This window comes from Hemitrygon akajei, chromosome 24 (assembly GCF_048418815.1).
Source record: "Hemitrygon akajei chromosome 24, sHemAka1.3, whole genome shotgun sequence".
NCBI lineage: Eukaryota > Metazoa > Chordata > Chondrichthyes > Myliobatiformes > Dasyatidae > Hemitrygon > Hemitrygon akajei.
The window spans coordinates 24,409,251-24,430,701 of NC_133147.1; the positions used below are offsets into that span (position 1 = coordinate 24,409,251).

The following is a 21,451-nucleotide window of genomic DNA, read 5'->3' on the forward strand; positions in this document are numbered from 1 at the left end:
TGCCCTTCACCTTCCTACCGCTCCCCCTCCCTACTTTTTCCACCACAGATTGACGATGTCATCGATGAGATCATCAGCCTGGAATCGAGCTACAACGACGATGGTTTGAGTTTGCTGGACATCGGGGTGCAAATGCCCAACACGGTGAGTGTCCATTTCTTGCAGGGGTTTCCAGCAGTCTGGGGAACACCCCCCGCCCCCGTAGTGGACTCACTGTCAGGGTCATCTGCTATATCTGGTGCTCACAGTGTGGTTTCCCATTGGTGAGACCCACCGTAAACTGGGCAATTGTTCCGCTCCATCCGCCATTAGAGGTGGGATTTCCCGGTGGGCCTTCGTTTCAGTCTGACTTCTCGTTCCCAGGTGCCTGTCCATGGCTCCCTCGCCACCATGAGGAAGGCACACTCAAATTGGACAAGCAATGTCTCCTTCTTTCTTGGTAGCCTCCAACCTGATGGCATGAGTGATGATTTCTTTAACTTCTAGAAATTTCTCCACCCTCCCCTTGCTATCTTTTTCCATTCCCCATTCTCGTTCCCCTTTTACCCCTTCTCCTCACTTGCCCATCACCTCCCTTTGATTCCTCTCTCCTTCCCTTTCTCGCATGGTCCACTATCCTCTCCTATCACGTGTCTTCTTTTCGGCCCTTTGGTGAACGGTAGGGCACTGAAGTGTGCATTAGAACAACGGATTCTGGGAATACAGCTCCGTAGTTCTTGGAAGTGGCACCCTAGGTAGATAGGGTCATAAAGAAAAGTTTTTGCAGCATTGGCGTTCATGAAGTAAAGGGGTGCAGGAGTTGGGACGTTATGCTGAGGTTGTATAAGATTCAGGTGAGGCCTAATGTGGAGTCTCAGTGACACACGCAAAAGGCAGCATTAATGGAAAAAAAGTACAGTCGGCCCGAAATGTCGACATCGACTCGGCGATTTTCCATAGATTCTGCCCGGCCTGCTGAGTTCCTCCAGCATTTTGTGTGTGTTGCTTGGATTTCCAGCATCTGTAGGATTTCTCTTGTTCCTGATGTGGGGTATTGTGGGCAGTGCTTGTCACCTACCTAAAGGAAAGTTTGATCAGGTGTAGAGGCAATTTGCAAGGATGTGGCCAGGATTTGAGGCCCCGAGTTGCAGGGAAAGGTTGAATAAAGTTAGGACTTTATTCCCTGTAGCATGGAAGATTGAGAGGAGATTTGATAGGGTGAATGCATGCAGGCTTTTTCCTGTGAGGTTGGGTGAGACGAGAACTAGAGGTCATCGGTTAATGGCGAAAGGTGAAATATCAAAGGGGAACCTGAGGGTGAACTTCTCCACTCGGAGGGTGGTGCAGATGTGGAACGAGCTGCCAGCGGGCGTGGTGAATGTGGGTTTGGTTGCAACAGTGAAGAGCTAGGTACATGGATGGGAGAGGTACGGAGGGCTGTGGTCCAGGTGCGGGTCGATGGGACTCGGCAGCGAAACCAGGCTGGCATGGACGAGATGGGCTGAAGGGCCTGTTTCTGTGCTCTATTGCTCTGTGGTGAAGCTGGCTGGGTTCCAGCACTACTTCTGTACTTGTGAGTTGGATTCCCACACCCGGCCGTGATGCCATCGCACAGTGGAAGTTGGTCAGAGTCTTTGACGACATGCTGAATCTCCTCCTCACGAGCCGCCCGTGTGCCTTCCTCGTGGTTGCATCGACGTGCTGGGCCCAGAGTAGGTGTGAGAGAGCAGTGGAAGTTGCTCAGCCTTTCCACGGTGTCTGAGAGACCAGAGTCGCTGGCGCCTTCCTCCCAGGACCGCCCTTCGTACGGGGTCCCTAACATGGTGGTCTAATGGACTCTCTGCTTCCCTTACCTCCTCCCTGCCCCACACCCCGTTTCTGTTCCCGCAGCTGCCAGTGTCTGGGACCCTGCTGAGCACCTACGCCAACCCCGGCCTGAGCAACGCTGCCGTCACCATCAGCAACTCCTGCCCAGCCAAGCTTCCCAACACCAAGGATGCCGCAGGTACTGGCCACGTGGGCCACGCTTCTGGGCCTGGTACTCCGTCTTCCCCGAGACGCGACCACCGGCTGCTACTTGCACTCCTCGCCAGCTTTCACCCGCCTCCTGCGTGTATGTCTGTCCACCTTCCTGCCCTCCTCTCCACTGCCCCTCTGTACCAGCTCCTGCCCTTCCTCTCACACCTTCCCCTCTCCACTTTCCTTGCCCCACTCCTACTTTTTCTCCCCTTCCCCTCCTTTTCCTTCCAGCCTACTCCCCTCTCCCCTCCCTTTTCCCTCCTCCCACCTCCCCTCCCTTTTCCCTCCTCCCACCTCCCCTCTCCTCTACCCCTGCCCTCTTCCCCCTCTTCCTCCTTTCCCACTCCCCTTTTCCACCCTTTCCTCTCTCTATCTCCTCCCCTCCCTCCACTTCCATTCCACTCCTCACCTTTCTTCTCCCCCCTCCCATCCAGCCGGTCTTGAAAATGTTCGCACATGGGACGGGGGCTTGTAGCCTGGGGAGGGTCTGTACGCACCCTAATTCAGCTTATAATAAGTACAACTCCCCCTCCCTCTCTCTCTCTTTCTCTCTCTCTCTCCCCCCACACTCACAGATGTCGATATGAAAGCTTTGATCAAAGAACGACAGAAGAAAGACAACCATAACCTCAGTAAGTGTGGACGGGTCGCGCTGTGCAGAGACGGGGAAGAGCGTGTCACACTGTGCAGGGCAGGGAGGGCTGGGTGATGCCGTGTGGGATGGGGAAAGGTGGGCCGGGGGGGGTCACACCGAGGGATTGGTCGGCAGTGACAGGTTCCCCAGCTCCTTCCTCCCCACTCTCCCCCCCCCCCACCCTTGCACAACGAGGACTCCCAAACACCCACCACCCCCATGGTCTTGCTGTACACATGTTGGGGGGGGTCTTCGCCACTGCCTGGTCAACTGAGTACCCTGCTCGTTGTGATGCGAGGCACTTTTAGTGCACTGATTTAACCCCCCCCCCCGGATATTAAACTCCCCCACCCAGAATGCGAGGATCTAGCACCTGGAAAGCAGGGGATTGAGTTGAGGACTGGGAAGGAGAAGCTCACTGATTCGGATGCAGCCCCTCCATCTCCTCCCCTTCTAATGTTGTTTCGGGACCCGGCTGATGAGGGAGGAGGGGTCGCTGAGTTCTCGGGTGTCACCAAGGGAGACTCGCTGCCCTACTCACTCTTTCTCCCTCCTGTCCACAGTTGAGAGAAGACGGAGGTTTAACATTAACGATCGGATCAAGGAGCTGGGAGCCATGATCCCAAAATCAAATGACCCGTGAGTTCCTCTCCCGACAACGCCAACTGGGGTGAAGTACTGGGGAATTCAACTTGCCTCCCCTTGCTGAATGCACACCATCCCATCACACCCTCCCGGGGTCAAACATAACGTGAAGCTCCCTCCACGCCGTCCCATCACACACTCCCGGGGTCAAACATAACGTGAAGCTCCCTCCACGCCGTCCCATCACACACACCCGGAGTCAAACATAAAGTGAAGCTCCCTCCACACCGTCCCATCACACACACCCGGAGTCAAACATAAAGTGAAGCTCCCTCCACACCGTCCCATCACACACACCCGGAGTCAAACATAAAGTGAAGCTCCCTCCACACCGTCCCATCACACACACCCGGAGTCAAACATAAAGTGAAGCTCCCTCCACACCGTCCCATCACACCCTCCCGGGGTCAGACACTGAGTGAAACTCCCTCCACACCGTCCCATCACACACTCCCGGGGTCAGACACAGAGTGAAACTCCCTCCACACTGTCCCATCACACACTCCCGGGGTCAGACACAGAGTGAAACCCCCTCCACACCGTCCCATCACACCCTCCCGGGGTCAGACACAGAGTGAAGCTCCCTCCACACTGTCCCATCACACACTCCCGGGGTCAGACACAGAGTGAAGCTCCCTCCACACCGTCCCATCAGACACTCCCGGGGTCAGACACAGAGTGAAGCTCCCTCCACACCGTCCCATCACACCCTCCCGGGGTCAAACATAACGTGAAGCTCCCTCCACACCGTCCCATCACACACACCCGGAGTCAAACACAGAGTGAATCTCCCTCCACACCGTCCCATCACACCCTCCCGGTGTCAGACACAGAGTGAAACTCCCTCCACACCGTCCCATCACACCCTCCCGGGGTCAGACACAGAGTGAAGCTCCCTCCACACCGTCCCATCACACACACCCGGAGTCAAACATAACGTGAAGCTCCCTCCACACCATCCCATCACACCCTCCCGGGGTCAGACACAGAGTGAAGCTCCCTCCACACTGTCCCATCACACACACCCGGGGTCAAACATAACGTGAAGCTCCCTCCACACCGTCCCATCACACCCTCCCGGGGTCAAACATAACGTGAAGCTCCCTCCACACCGTCCCATCACACACACCCGGAGTCAAACATAAAGTGAAGCTCCCTCCACACCGTCCCATCACACACACCCGGAGTCAAACATAACGTGAAACTCCCTCCACACCGTCCCATCACACCCTCCCGGAGTCAAACATAACGTGAAGCTCCCTCCACACCATCCCATCACACACACCCGGGGTCAAACATAACGTGAAGCTCCCTCCACACCATCCCATCACACCCTCCCGGGGTCAGACACAGAGTGAAGCTCCCTCCACACTGTCCCATCACACACACCCGGGGTCAAACATAACGTGAAGCTCCCTCCACACCGTCCCATCACACCCTCCCGGGGTCAAACATAACGTGAAGCTCCCTCCACACCGTCCCATCACACACACCCGGAGTCAAACATAAAGTGAAGCTCCCTCCACACCGTCCCATCACACACACCCGGAGTCAAACATAACGTGAAACTCCCTCCACACCGTCCCATCACACACTCCCGGGGTCAAACACAGAGTGAAGCTCCCTCCACACCGTCCAAACACACACTCCCGGGGTCAGACACAGAGTGAAGCTCCCTCCACACCATCCCATCACACACACCCGGAGTCAAACATAAAGTGAAGCTCCCTCCACACCGTCCCATCACACACACCCGGAGTCAAACATAACGTGAAGCTCCCTCCACACCGTCCCATCACACACACCCGGAGTCAAACATAACGTGAAGCTCCCTCCACACCGTCCCATCACACACACCCGGAGTCAAACATAAAGTGAAGCTCCCTCCACACCGTCCCATCACACACACCCGGAGTCAAACATAAAGTGAAGCTCCCTCCACACCGTCCCATCACACACACCCGGAGTCAGACATAACGTGAATCTCCCTCCACACCATCCCATCACACACACCCGGAGTCAAACATAAAGTGAAGCTCCCTCCACACTGACTCATCACACACTCCCGGGGTCAGACACAGAGTGAAGCTCCCTCCACACCGTCCCATCACACACTCCCGGGGTCAGACACAGAGTGAAGCTCCCTCCACACCGTCCCATCACACACACCCGGAGTCAAACATAAAGTGAAGCTCCCTCCACACCGTCCCATCACACACTCCCGGGGTCAGACACAGAGTGAAACTCACTCCACACCGTCCCATCACACACTCCCGGGGTCAGACACAGAGTGAAACTCCCTCCACACCATCCCATCACACCCTCCCGGGGTCAAACATAACGTGAAGCTCCCTCCACACCGTCCCATCACACACACCCGGAGTCAAACATAAAGTGAAGCTCCCTCCACACCGTCCCATCACACACACCCGGAGTCAAACATAACGTGAAACTCCCTCCACACCGTCCCATCACACACTCCCGGGGTCAAACACAGAGTGAAGCTCCCTCCACACCGTCCAATCACACACTCCCGGGGTCAGACACAGAGTGAAGCTCCCTCCACACCATCCCATCACACACACCCGGAGTCAAACATAAAGTGAAGCTCCCTCCACACCGTCCCATCACACACACCCGGAGTCAAACATAAAGTGAAGCTCCCTCCACACCGTCCCATCACACACACCCGGAGTCAAACATAACGTGAAGCTCCCTCCACACCGTCCCATCACACACACCCGGAGTCAAACATAAAGTGAAGCTCCCTCCACACCGTCCCATCACACACACCCGGAGTCAAACATAAAGTGAAGCTCCCTCCACACCGTCCCATCACACACACCCGGAGTCAGACATAACGTGAATCTCCCTCCACACCATCCCATCACACACACCCGGAGTCAAACATAAAGTGAAGCTCCCTCCACACTGACTCATCACACACTCCCGGGGTCAGACACAGAGTGAAGCTCCCTCCACACCGTCCCATCACACACTCCCGGGGTCAGACACAGAGTGAAGCTCCCTCCACACCGTCCCATCACACACACCCGGAGTCAAACATAAAGTGAAGCTCCCTCCACACCGTCCCATCACACACTCCCGGGGTCAGACACAGAGTGAAACTCACTCCACACCGTCCCATCACACACTCCCGGGGTCAGACACAGAGTGAAACTCCCTCCACACCATCCCATCACACACTCCCGGGGTCAGACACAGAGTGAATCTCCCTCCACACCATCCCATCACACACTCCCGGGGTCAGACACAGAATGAATCTCCCTCCACACCGTCCCATCACACACTCCCGGGGTCAAACATAACGTGAAGCTCCCTCCACACCGTCCCATCACACACACCCGGAGTCAAACATAACGTGAAGCTCCCTCCACACCATCCCATCACACACACCCGGAGTCAAACATAAAGTGAAGCTCCCTCCACACTGACTCATCACACACTCCCGGGGTCAGACACAGAGTGAAGCTCCCTCCACACCGTCCCATCACACACTCCCGGGGTCAGACACAGAGTGAAGCTCCCTCCACACCGTCCCATCACACACACCCGGAGTCAAACATAAAGTGAAGCTCCCTCCACACCGTCCCATCACACACTCCCGGGGTCAGACACAGAGTGAATCTCCCTCCACACCATCCCATCACACACTCCCGGGGTCAGACACAGAGTGAATCTCCCTCCACACCGTCCCATCACACACTCCCGGGGTCAAACATAACGTGAAGCTCCCTCCACACCGTCCCATCACACACACCCGGAGTCAAACATAACGTGAAGCTCCCTCCACACCATCCCATCACACACACCCGGAGTCAAACATAAAGTGAAGCTCCCTCCACACTGACTCATCACACACTCCCGGGGTCAGACACAGAGTGAAGCTCCCTCCACACCGTCCCATCACACACTCCCGGGGTCAGACACAGAGTGAAGCTCCCTCCACACCGTCCCATCACACACACCCGGAGTCAAACATAAAGTGAAGCTCCCTCCACACCGTCCCATCACACACTCCCGGGGTCAGACACAGAGTGAAACTCCCTCCACACCGTCCCATCACACACTCCCGGGGTCAGACACAGAGTGAAACTCCCTCCACACCGTCCCATCACACACTCCTGGGGTCAGACACAGAGTGAATCTCCCTCCACACCATCCCATCACACACTCCCGGGGTCAGACACAGAGTGAAACTCCCTCCACACCGTCCCATCACACCCTCCTGGGGTCAGACACAGAGTGAAGCTCCCTCCACACCGTCCCATCACACACTCCCGGGGTCAGACACAGAGTGAAACTCACTCCACACCGTCCCATCACACACTCCCGGGGTCAGACACAGAGTGAAACTCCCTCCACACCATCCCATCACACACTCCCGGGGTCAGACACAGAGTGAATCTCCCTCCACACCATCCCATCACACACTCCCGGGGTCAGACACAGAGTGAATCTCCCTCCACACCGTCCCATCACACACTCCCGGGGTCAAACATAACGTGAAGCTCCCTCCACACCGTCCCATCACACACACCCGGAGTCAAACATAACGTGAAGCTCCCTCCACACCATCCCATCACACACACCCGGAGTCAAACATAAAGTGAAGCTCCCTCCACACTGACTCATCACACACTCCCGGGGTCAGACACAGAGTGAAGCTCCCTCCACACCGTCCCATCACACACTCCCGGGGTCAGACACAGAGTGAAGCTCCCTCCACACCGTCCCATCACACACACCCGGAGTCAAACATAAAGTGAAGCTCCCTCCACACCGTCCCATCACACACTCCCGGGGTCAGACACAGAGTGAAACTCCCTCCACACCGTCCCATCACACACTCCCGGGGTCAGACACAGAGTGAAACTCCCTCCACACCGTCCCATCACACACTCCTGGGGTCAGACACAGAGTGAATCTCCCTCCACACCATCCCATCACACACTCCCGGGGTCAGACACAGAGTGAAACTCCCTCCACACCGTCCCATCACACACTCCCGGGGTCAGACACAGAGTGAAGCTCCCTCCACACCGTCCCATCACACACTCCTGGGGTCAGACACAGAGTGAAGCTCCCTCCACACCGTCCCATCACACACTTCCGGAGTCAGACACAGAGTGAAGCTCCCTCCACACCGTCCCATCACACACTCCCGGGGTCAGACATAATGTGAAGCTCCCTCTACACCGTCCCATCACACACTCCCGGGGTCAGACACAGAGTGAATCTCCCTCCATACCATCCCATCACACACTCCCGGGGTCAGACACAGAGTGAAGCTCCCTCCACACCGTCCCATCACACACACCCGGAGTCAAACATAAAGTGAAGCTCCCTCCACACCATCCCATCACACACACCCGGAGTCAAACATAAAGTGAAGCTCCCTCCACGCTGACTCATCACACACTCCCGGGGTCAGACACAGAGTGAAGCTCCCTCCACACCGTCCCATCACACCCTCCTGGGGTCAGACACAGAGTGAAGCTCCCTCCACACCGTCCCATCACACACTCCCGGGGTCAGACACAGAGTGAAGCTCCCTCCACACCGTCCCATCACACACTTCCGGAGTCAGACACAGAGTGAAGCTCCCTCCACACCGTCCCATCACACACTCCCGGGGTCAGACATAATGTGAAGCTCCCTCTACACCGTCCCATCACACACTCCAGGGGTCAGACACAGGGTGAAGCTCCCTCCACACCGTCCCATCACACACTCCTGGGGTCAGACACAGAGTGAAGCTCCCTCCACACCGTCCCATCACACACTCCCGGGGTCAGACACAGAGTGAAGCTCCCTCCACACCGTCCCATCACACACTCCTGGGGTCAGACACAGAGTGAAGCTCCCTCCACACCGTCCCATCACACACTTCCGGAGTCAGACACAGAGTGAAGCTCCCTCCACACCGTCCCATCACACACTCCCGGGGTCAGACATAATGTGAAGCTCCCTCTACACCATCCCATCACACACACCCGGAGTCAAACATAAAGTGAAGCTCCCTCCACGCTGACTCATCACACACTCCCGGGGTCAGACACAGAGTGAAACTCCCTCCACACCGTCCCATCACACCCTCCCGGGGTCAGACACAGAGTGAAGCTCCCTCCACACCGTCCCATCACACACTCCTGGGGTCAGACACAGAGTGAAGCTCCCTCCACACCGTCCCATCACACACTTCCGGAGTCAGACACAGAGTGAAGCTCCCTCCACACCGTCCCATCACACCCTCCCGGGGTCAGACACAGGGTGAAGCTCCCTTCACACCGTCCCATCACACACTCCCGGGGTCAGACATAACGTGAAGCTCCCTCTACACCGTCCCATCACACACTCCAGGGGTCAGACACAGGGTGAAGCTCCCTCCACACAGTCCCATCACACACTGCCGGGGTCAGACATAAAGTGAAGCTCCCTCCACACTGTCCCATCACACACTCCCGGGGTCAGACACAAGAGTGAAGCTCCCTCCACACCGTCCCATCACACACTCCCTTGGGTCAGACACAGAGTGAAGCTCCCCCCACACCGTCCCATCACACACTCCCGGGGTCAGACACAGAGTGAAGCTCCCTCCACACCATCCCATCACACACACCCGGAGTCAAACATAAAGTGAAGCTCCCTCCACACCGTCCCATCACACACACCCGGAGTCAAACATAAAGTGAAGCTCCCTCCACACCGTCCCATCACACACACCCGGAGTCAAACATAACGTGAAGCTCCCTCCACACCGTCCCATCACACACACCCGGAGTCAAACATAAAGTGAAGCTCCCTCCACACCGTCCCATCACACACACCCGGAGTCAAACATAAAGTGAAGCTCCCTCCACACCGTCCCATCACACACACCCGGAGTCAGACATAACGTGAATCTCCCTCCACACCATCCCATCACACACACCCGGAGTCAAACATAAAGTGAAGCTCCCTCCACACTGACTCATCACACACTCCCGGGGTCAGACACAGAGTGAAGCTCCCTCCACACCGTCCCATCACACACTCCCGGGGTCAGACACAGAGTGAAGCTCCCTCCACACCGTCCCATCACACACACCCGGAGTCAAACATAAAGTGAAGCTCCCTCCACACCGTCCCATCACACACTCCCGGGGTCAGACACAGAGTGAAACTCACTCCACACCGTCCCATCACACACTCCCGGGGTCAGACACAGAGTGAAACTCCCTCCACACCATCCCATCACACACTCCCGGGGTCAGACACAGAGTGAATCTCCCTCCACACCATCCCATCACACACTCCCGGGGTCAGACACAGAATGAATCTCCCTCCACACCGTCCCATCACACACTCCCGGGGTCAAACATAACGTGAAGCTCCCTCCACACCGTCCCATCACACACACCCGGAGTCAAACATAACGTGAAGCTCCCTCCACACCATCCCATCACACACACCCGGAGTCAAACATAAAGTGAAGCTCCCTCCACACTGACTCATCACACACTCCCGGGGTCAGACACAGAGTGAAGCTCCCTCCACACCGTCCCATCACACACTCCCGGGGTCAGACACAGAGTGAAGCTCCCTCCACACCGTCCCATCACACACACCCGGAGTCAAACATAAAGTGAAGCTCCCTCCACACCGTCCCATCACACACTCCCGGGGTCAGACACAGAGTGAATCTCCCTCCACACCATCCCATCACACACTCCCGGGGTCAGACACAGAGTGAATCTCCCTCCACACCGTCCCATCACACACTCCCGGGGTCAAACATAACGTGAAGCTCCCTCCACACCGTCCCATCACACACACCCGGAGTCAAACATAACGTGAAGCTCCCTCCACACCATCCCATCACACACACCCGGAGTCAAACATAAAGTGAAGCTCCCTCCACACTGACTCATCACACACTCCCGGGGTCAGACACAGAGTGAAGCTCCCTCCACACCGTCCCATCACACACTCCCGGGGTCAGACACAGAGTGAAGCTCCCTCCACACCGTCCCATCACACACACCCGGAGTCAAACATAAAGTGAAGCTCCCTCCACACCGTCCCATCACACACTCCCGGGGTCAGACACAGAGTGAAACTCCCTCCACACCGTCCCATCACACACTCCCGGGGTCAGACACAGAGTGAAACTCCCTCCACACCGTCCCATCACACACTCCTGGGGTCAGACACAGAGTGAATCTCCCTCCACACCATCCCATCACACACTCCCGGGGTCAGACACAGAGTGAAACTCCCTCCACACCGTCCCATCACACCCTCCTGGGGTCAGACACAGAGTGAAGCTCCCTCCACACCGTCCCATCACACACTCCCGGGGTCAGACACAGAGTGAAACTCACTCCACACCGTCCCATCACACACTCCCGGGGTCAGACACAGAGTGAAACTCCCTCCACACCATCCCATCACACACTCCCGGGGTCAGACACAGAGTGAATCTCCCTCCACACCATCCCATCACACACTCCCGGGGTCAGACACAGAGTGAATCTCCCTCCACACCGTCCCATCACACACTCCCGGGGTCAAACATAACGTGAAGCTCCCTCCACACCGTCCCATCACACACACCCGGAGTCAAACATAACGTGAAGCTCCCTCCACACCATCCCATCACACACACCCGGAGTCAAACATAAAGTGAAGCTCCCTCCACACTGACTCATCACACACTCCCGGGGTCAGACACAGAGTGAAGCTCCCTCCACACCGTCCCATCACACACTCCCGGGGTCAGACACAGAGTGAAGCTCCCTCCACACCGTCCCATCACACACACCCGGAGTCAAACATAAAGTGAAGCTCCCTCCACACCGTCCCATCACACACTCCCGGGGTCAGACACAGAGTGAAACTCCCTCCACACCGTCCCATCACACACTCCCGGGGTCAGACACAGAGTGAAACTCCCTCCACACCGTCCCATCACACACTCCTGGGGTCAGACACAGAGTGAATCTCCCTCCACACCATCCCATCACACACTCCCGGGGTCAGACACAGAGTGAAACTCCCTCCACACCGTCCCATCACACACTCCCGGGGTCAGACACAGAGTGAAGCTCCCTCCACACCGTCCCATCACACACTCCTGGGGTCAGACACAGAGTGAAGCTCCCTCCACACCGTCCCATCACACACTTCCGGAGTCAGACACAGAGTGAAGCTCCCTCCACACCGTCCCATCACACACTCCCGGGGTCAGACATAATGTGAAGCTCCCTCTACACCGTCCCATCACACACTCCCGGGGTCAGACACAGAGTGAATCTCCCTCCATACCATCCCATCACACACTCCCGGGGTCAGACACAGAGTGAAGCTCCCTCCACACCGTCCCATCACACACACCCGGAGTCAAACATAAAGTGAAGCTCCCTCCACACCATCCCATCACACACACCCGGAGTCAAACATAAAGTGAAGCTCCCTCCACGCTGACTCATCACACACTCCCGGGGTCAGACACAGAGTGAAGCTCCCTCCACACCGTCCCATCACACCCTCCTGGGGTCAGACACAGAGTGAAGCTCCCTCCACACCGTCCCATCACACACTCCCGGGGTCAGACACAGAGTGAAGCTCCCTCCACACCGTCCCATCACACACTTCCGGAGTCAGACACAGAGTGAAGCTCCCTCCACACCGTCCCATCACACACTCCCGGGGTCAGACATAATGTGAAGCTCCCTCTACACCGTCCCATCACACACTCCAGGGGTCAGACACAGGGTGAAGCTCCCTCCACACCGTCCCATCACACACTCCTGGGGTCAGACACAGAGTGAAGCTCCCTCCACACCGTCCCATCACACACTCCCGGGGTCAGACACAGAGTGAAGCTCCCTCCACACCGTCCCATCACACACTCCTGGGGTCAGACACAGAGTGAAGCTCCCTCCACACCGTCCCATCACACACTTCCGGAGTCAGACACAGAGTGAAGCTCCCTCCACACCGTCCCATCACACACTCCCGGGGTCAGACATAATGTGAAGCTCCCTCTACACCATCCCATCACACACACCCGGAGTCAAACATAAAGTGAAGCTCCCTCCACGCTGACTCATCACACACTCCCGGGGTCAGACACAGAGTGAAACTCCCTCCACACCGTCCCATCACACCCTCCCGGGGTCAGACACAGAGTGAAGCTCCCTCCACACCGTCCCATCACACACTCCTGGGGTCAGACACAGAGTGAAGCTCCCTCCACACCGTCCCATCACACACTTCCGGAGTCAGACACAGAGTGAAGCTCCCTCCACACCGTCCCATCACACCCTCCCGGGGTCAGACACAGGGTGAAGCTCCCTTCACACCGTCCCATCACACACTCCCGGGGTCAGACATAACGTGAAGCTCCCTCTACACCGTCCCATCACACACTCCAGGGGTCAGACACAGGGTGAAGCTCCCTCCACACAGTCCCATCACACACTGCCGGGGTCAGACATAAAGTGAAGCTCCCTCCACACTGTCCCATCACACACTCCCGGGGTCAGACACAAGAGTGAAGCTCCCTCCACACCGTCCCATCACACACTCCCTTGGGTCAGACACAGAGTGAAGCTCCCCCCACACCGTCCCATCACACACTCCCGGGGTCAGACACAGAGTGAATCTCCCTCCACACCGTCCCATCACACACTCCCGGGGTCAGACACAGAGTGAAGCTCCCTCCACACCGTCCCATCACACACTCCCGGGGTCAGACACAGAGTGAAGCTCCCTCCACACCGTCCCATCATACACTCCTGGGGTCAGACACAGAGTGAAACTCCCCCCTCACCATCCTGTCACACACTCCCGGGGTCAGACACAGAGTGAAGCTCCCCCAACACCGTCCCATCACACACTCCCAGGCAGGAACTATAGTAGAGCCAGATAGGGATCCGACAGAGAATGGGGACCCTCGGTTCGCTGCATCTCAGCAGTGTGTAAAGTACGCACCTTTGCAGTAGTTGCACTCTCACCCTTTCTGCTTGACTTTGTCACCTAGCACAGGAACAGTCCCTTCGGCCCATCTCACCCATGCCAGCCAAGATGTCCAGCTAACACTAGTTCCATTTGTCTGTGTTTTGTCCTCCAGTCTCTCACTAGAGTATCAAAGCCAGGCTGTGATATTGAGGCTCTAGAAAGCACTGGTGGGCAGTTTTGGGGCTGCTTATCTAAGAAAGGATGTGCTGACATTGGAGAGGGTTGAAAGGAGGTTCACGGAAATTATTCTGGGATTGAAAGGTTTAATTCAGAAGAATCGGGGGGTACTTCATTGAAATCTATCGAATGTTGAAAGGCTTGGATAGAGTGGATATGGAGATGATGCTTTCTCTGGTGGGGGCGCGTCCAAGATCAGAGGACATAGCCTCAGAATAGAGGGATGTCCTTTGGAACGGAGATGAGGAGCAATTTCTTTAACCAGAGGGTGGTGAACCTACGGAATTCGTTGTCACAGGTGGCTGTGGAGCGAAGTGATTGAGTACATTTAAGGCAGAAGTTGATCTTTGATTAGTCAGGGCATGAAGGCAGGCAATTGGGGCTGAGAGGGAAATTAATCAGCAAAGCAGACTCGATGGGCCAAATGGACTCATTGGGCTCCTATGTGTTATTGTTTTTATGGTCTCTAACCCTGTACCTGATGGGTTGAAATGGCTGTTCAACATCGTAAGTGTACCTGTGTCTTGAACATGCACACCACTAGGGGGAGCTATCGGAGAGGATTCTGAGGGACAGAATCAGATTTATCATCACCGGCATGTGACGTGAAATTTGTGAGCTTACAGGCTGCCCAAGCGATTGGAAAACCGTGGCCTGAGGACACAAAACTTGGTGGAGTTGTGGGTAGTGTTGGGAGTTGTTTTAGGTTACAACAGGACATGTCTGGGGAGCTGGGCTGAGACGTGGCAGATGGAGTTCAATCCAGAAAAGCATGAGGCGATTCACTTTGGAAGATACTGGGTTAATGGCAGGATTCTTAGTGTGGAAGGTACAAGGCAGATGCAGGGTTAATGGCAGGATTCTTAGTGTGGAAGGTACAAGGCAGATGCAGGGTTAATGGCAGGATTCTTAGTGTGGAAGGTACAAGGCAGATGCAGGGTTAATGGCAGGATTCTTAGTGTGGAAGGTACAAGGCAGATGCAGGGTTAATGGCAGGATTCTTAGTGTGGAAGATACAAGGCAGATGCAGGGTTAATGGCAGGATTCTTAGTGTGGAAGGTACAAGGCAGATGCAGGGTTAATGGCAGGATTCTTAGTGTGGAAGGTACAAGGCAGATGCAGGGTTAATGGCAGGATTCTTAGTGTGGAAGGTACAAGGCAGATGCAGGGTTAATGGCAGGATTCTTAGTGTGGAAGGTACAAGGCAGATGCAGGGTTAATGGCAGGATTCTTAGTGTGGAAGGTACAAGGCAGATGCAGGGTTAATGGCAGGATTCTTAGTGTGGAAGGTACAAGGCAGATGCAGGGTTAATGGCAGGATTCTTAGTGTGGAAGATACAAGGCAGATGCAGGGTTAATGGCAGGATTCTTAGCAGTGTGGAAGAACAGAGGGATCCTGGGGATCCACGTTCGTAGATCCTTCAGAGTTCCCGCACAGGTTGGTAGGCTGGTTAATAAGGTGTATGGTGTGTTGCCCTTCATTATTCGAGGATTGAGTTTGAGCCAAAACCCTGGTTAGACCACACTTGGGAGTATTCTGTTCAGTTCTGGTCATCTCATTATAGAAAGGATGTGGGTGCAGAGGAGATTTTCAGGATGCTTTCTGGATTAGAGAGCATGTTAACTTATTTGTTGCCAGAGTAGGCCGTTCTGGCCCTTCGATCCGCAGGGCCCAGCAATAACCCGATTTAATCCCAGTCCGATCAACGGGACAACTTACAATGACCAACAAACCTAGCAACTAGTTGGTCTTCGGACTGTGCGCGGTCACGGGAAGGGAGGGGTCAGCTCAGCAAGAGAAAGGAGCTGGTCTCCGGCTTCAGGAAGCAGGGCGGATTGTACGCACCCCTGTCTGTGTCAGTGGAGATGGTCAAGAGCTTTCTGTTCCCAGACAGTCACGGGGAGAATGTACAGACTCCTTATAGGCAGCAGCAGGAATTGAACCCAGGTCATGTGTACTGTAAAGTGTCGCGCTAACCGCAGCGCTGCCCTACCGCTACCATGTCTTAGGAAGGTAAATTGATGAGCTGGGGCTTTTGTCCTTGGAGCGAACGACGAGAAGTATCTTCAGAGAGGCGTACAAGATGATGAGGCACAGATTGAGTGGATAGGGCGGAAATGGCTAATATGAGGGGGGCATCATTTTAAGGTGACTGGAGGGAAGTAGAGGGGATGTCAGAAGTAAGTTTTTTTATACAGTAATTGGTGGGTGTGTGGAACACACTGCCAGAGGCGGTGGTGTAGGCAGATACATTAGGGTCATTTAGGAGACTCCTATATAGGCACATGGATGATAGAAAAATGGAGGGTTATGTAGGAGGAATGGGTTAAATCGAGTTTAGAGTAGGTTAAAGTCCAACACTATGCTGTCAGGTTCTTTGATAAGAGGCAGTCAGCATGGTTTTTTGTGGGCTATTTAGTAACTTGATTGTTTTCAAGTAGGTGACAAAGGTGATTGGCTCAGGTAGAACTGTGGAGTGTAGACGTTCAGAGGAGATTTGAGGGGCGCGTTTCTTGCTCACACAGAGTGGCGGGTTCCCGGAATGCGCTGCCTGGAGTGGTGATGGAGGTATATACAACAGGGGTGGTCACAGGCTGTTAGACGCAGTAGTGTGGCGGTTAGCGCAATGCTGTTACAACTCAGGGCCTGCCGGAGTGTGGAGTTCGATTCCAGCATCTTCTGTAAGGAGCCTCTCTACGTCCTCCCCTTGCAATGCATGGGTTTTCCCCGGGTCCTCCGGTTTCCTCTGGCAGTCCAAAGACGTACTGGGTCAGTTAACTGGTCATTGTAAATTGTCCCGTGATTAGGTCAGGGTTAAACCGGGGTTGCTGGGCAGTGCCACTGAAAGGACTGATGTCATGATGTGCTTTGGCGATGTGGGGATCCAAGTGTGCAGGAAAGGCAAACTCCCGCGTAGACATTAACCTTCTCAAACCTAGGACCCACAAATAATGCTAATCGGGCGTCTGCTAAATAATACAAGTAACACGGAATCCCCAAGCCTCTCAAAATAACCTGAACGAGTCTAAGCAGAACGCAGCAGGAATCACAATCAGAATCAGGTTTAATATCACTGGCATATATCCTAAAATTTGTTGTTGGCAATACATAATAAAAACTGTATATTACAGTTAGAAGGATATATAGTTTTCTTGGGTTCAATGCCCATTGAGAGATCTGATGGAAGAGGGGAAGAAGCTGTTCATGAGTTGTTGAATGTGTGCCCTCCTCCCTGATGTTAGCAATGAGAACAAGGCATGTCCTAGGTGATGGACATCCCGAATGATGGACACTGCCTTTCTGAGGCATCGCCCCTTGAAGATGTCTTAGTTGTCCGGAGGCCACTGCCCAGGAGGGAGCTGGCTGAGTTTACAACTTACTGTTCGGTCCGATCCGGTGCAGTAGCCCCTCCACCAGACAGCGATGCTACCAAGAGCGAGTCGCTCAAGGTAAAACGCGAGGAACTGTAAACGATTAATGATTCTCATCATTAACTAATTCTCATCATTAACCATTAACTAATTCAGGTTTACTGAAAAGCCCTCGGCTCAAGGTAAAACGCGAGGAACTGTAAACGATTAATGATTCTCATCATTAACTAATTCTCATCATTAACCATTAACTAATTCAGGTTTACTGAAAAGCCCTCGGCGTCCGTGCTCTCTGGCGCCCCGCAGAGGCCTATAGGGCTCATTACAGGCCTACTCTGCGCCGTATCTCGAAGTAAGACAGGCATTTGAATGTGCAGGGAACTGCGGGGTATGCACTCAGCGCAGGCAGAAGGGATTTGGTGTTATGAGGTTAGTTAATTGCTGTGTTGTGGTGTTCACTGTTCTCTGCTCTGTCCTGTCTGAGTGTCTTGAGTTTCTTACTGAGGAAGTTGGAAGGTGCTGTAGATGAGTAAGGTGGTGGGGAGGGAGGGACAGCATTTTGACCCAGTGATCCAAGGCCGCTGTGTCGAGCGCGGGCTCCCCGCACGCTCTCCAATCTCAGGGTGTCTCCCCTCCTTGTCTCCCTACCCCATTCCCACCCCACAGAGAAGCCCGCTGGAACAAAGGCACCATCCTGAAGGCCTCGGTGGACTACATCCGCAAGCTGCAGAAGGAGAGCAGCCGCTCCAAGGAGCTGGAAACCCGGCAGAGGAAGCTGGAGCACGCCAACCGGGTCCTGCTGCTGCGGATACAGGTGAGGGGCGATGGCCGTCGCTGTTACCCACAGACCTCTGTGATGGGGAAAGGGCCCTATCTATTGGAAAGGAGATATTAACATCTATCCCTTCCTCTCTCTACCCCTCTCTCTCTACCCCCTCTTTCTCTACCCCTCCCTCTCTCTTTCCCTCCCTTTCTCTCTCTACCCCTCCCTCTCTCTCTACCCCTCCCTCCCTGTTCCCCTCTCCCTCCCTTTCCCCTTTCCCTCCCTTTCTCTCTCCCTCTCTCTTTCCATTCGAATCTCTCCCTTCTCTCTGTCCCTCTCCCCTCCTTCCCTCCCCTGTATCTCTCTCTCACCCTCCCCCTCTCTCTCTCTTCCCCCAATGCCCTCCTCTGTCATTTTCCCCTCATTCTTTACCTCCATTCCTTCTCCGTCTCGCACTGCATCTCTCTCTCTCTCTCTCTCTCTCTCCCTCTCTCCCCCCTCCCCTCCCCTCCACAGGAACTGGAGATCCAGGCCCGGGTACACGGCCTGTCGCTGACCTCCCCCTCAGGCCTCAGCACTGCCCAGCTGGCTGCACAGGTCATCAAGCAGGAACCGTCAGCCGCAGAGTGTATGTCGCTGGCTGCGCCAGTGCCGGGGGCTGAGACAGGCCCGCCCTTCGAGCTGGGCCTGGAGCCAGACTTGGGGCTGGGCTTGGGCCTGGGACCAGAGCTGGGCCTGGGGCCCCTCGATGAGCTGCCCTATCCCCTGAAGCTGGACTCGGGCCTGAGCGATGTGCTAATGGAGGGGCCACTCTCGCCGGTGGGGGCAGCCGACCCCCTGCTCTCCTCCGTCTCCCCCGCCGTCTCCAGGGGTAGCAGCCGCCGGAGTAGCTTCAACATGGAGGAGGAGCCTGGCCTCTAGGCCGAGGGGGAAGGTGGACACAGGGGAGAGGTGTAGGGTGAGGCACAGAGGGTGTGCAGTGCAGGAGGCTGACTATGAGGGCCCCCTTTCAGCCACAATCTCCTCCCTCCCTGCTGGCTCCCTCCCCTCCCTTGCCCCTCCAGCTCCTTCCCCTCCTCCACGACTCTCCTGCACCACCCCCCTTGCACTCTCCTTCCCTGCCTCTGTTCCTCCCTGCTTCCCAGTACTCTGCTTTCTAGCACTCTCTATCCTCACTATCCCCACCATCCCTTCCTCCCCCTCCCACCCCCCCCGTCCCACGATCCTCCTGGCATCTTCCCCATCCTCATAGCCCCCTGGATCATCTCCCTCAAGGCTACTCAGCCTTCCTCACAGCCTCCACCCACCTCCCTCACCACCCCCTTGCCCATTTCCCTCACGCCCCCCCCCCCATCTCCCTCATGGATCCCACTTCGTCATAACCCTTCTCCCCCGCCAGACCTTCCCCCCCATTCCATCACACCTTCCCTTTCATTTCCTCCCTTGTCGTCCAGCCTCTTCCCCTCAGTCACCTCTCACACCCCACTGAACGCCCCCTCGCCCTCCCAGTCTGCTCCGTCCCGGGACCCGACTGTCTCTGAAGCCTCCCAGAGTTGAGTGTCCCGGATCTCACCGGACCTGGGAGCAGTGCCGTGAAGCCGGCTGTGAATTTGGGGAGAGGTGGGGCGTGAGCTTCTCCCCAAGTGTTGGACAATTAACGAACGGCTGGACTGTAGTCATCAATTTGACCTCTGTCCTGGTGGCCAGAGCGGAGATTCGCCATTTTATTTTTTAACCAGCAGGGTATATTCATTATGTAAATGTGATTATTCAGCTAAGAGATCTGTAAAATAAATTTTATATACTTCCAGCAGCAGATCTGTCGGACGATTGGAGGGAAGGGGTTTTCTCGGGGAACGGGGTGAGGCTGTTCCATGTGTCCTTCCGATCTGTGTCTACCAGAGATTCTGGAGATGTCGGAAATCTTGGAGCAACATTTCAGGAGTGATGTGCAACTCTGTAAAAGCCCGGTTAGACCACACTTGTATTGAGTTCAGTCCTGGTCACCTCAGTATAGGAAGGAGATGGAAGCCTTAGAGAGGGTGCAGAGGAGATTTAACAGGAAGCTGCCGGGATTAGAGAGCTTGTACTGTGAGGATAGGTTGTGTGAGCTGGGGCTCTGCTCTTAGGAGCGAAGGAAGATGAGAGACAAGTTGACAGAGGTGTACATAATAATAAGCATAGATCGCATGGGCAGCCAGAGGCTTTTCCCCAGGGTGTAAATGGCTTACGATGGCCATCATTATGTACTGTGGCATATGACATGGGCAATCACGATCTTTGTTCTTCGCAAAATCTTTCTACGGAAGTGGCTTGCCATTGCCTTCTTCTGGGCAGTGTCTTTACAAGATGGGTGACCCCCGGCCACTATCAATACTCTTCAGAGATTGCCTGGCGTCAGTGACTGCATAACCAGGAGTTGTGATCTGCACCGGCTGCTCACGTGACCACCCACCACTGGATCCCATGGCTTCATGTGACCCTGATCGAGGGGCTGAGCAGGTGCTACACCTTGCCCGAGGGTGACCTGCAGGCTAGCGGGGGGGAGGAGCACTTCACACCTCCTTTGGTAGAGACGTATCTCCACCCCGACACCCAAATTGGCTTGTACCAATGGTTATAATTTTAAGATGAATGAAGGAAAGTGATGTCAAAGTAAAGTTCTTCACACATATAGGTGTGGATGCGTGGAACGCCCTGCCAGGGATGGTGGTAGAGGCAGATACATTTAAGAAACTCTTAGGTAGGTTTATGGACAACAGAAAAATAGAGGGCTGTGTGGCGGGTTAACGGAAGTGTGGAGGAAGTGGGGGATCTTGGGGTCCACGTCCATA

The 21,451-nt window shown here is 55.3% G+C and overlaps 1 protein-coding gene across 3 annotated transcripts in view; it reads left to right on the plus strand.

Annotated features, from left to right (window-relative positions):
* tfe3a (transcription factor binding to IGHM enhancer 3a) overlaps positions 1 to 20,430 on the plus strand; it is a 55,645-nt gene extending 35,215 nt beyond the window's left edge. For all 3 annotated transcript variants that reach the window (XM_073028588.1, XM_073028589.1, XM_073028590.1), the window contains exons 5-10: positions 49 to 144; positions 1,870 to 1,984; positions 2,574 to 2,630; positions 3,196 to 3,271; positions 18,521 to 18,668; positions 19,134 to 20,430. In XM_073028588.1, coding sequence (XP_072884689.1) covers positions 49 to 144; positions 1,870 to 1,984; positions 2,574 to 2,630; positions 3,196 to 3,271; positions 18,521 to 18,668; positions 19,134 to 19,538 — 897 coding nt within the window. In that variant the 3' untranslated portion in view covers positions 19,539 to 20,430. The remainder of the gene's footprint in view (positions 1 to 48; positions 145 to 1,869; positions 1,985 to 2,573; positions 2,631 to 3,195; positions 3,272 to 18,520; positions 18,669 to 19,133) is intronic.
* The last annotated feature ends 1,021 nt before the right edge of the window (positions 20,431 to 21,451 follow it).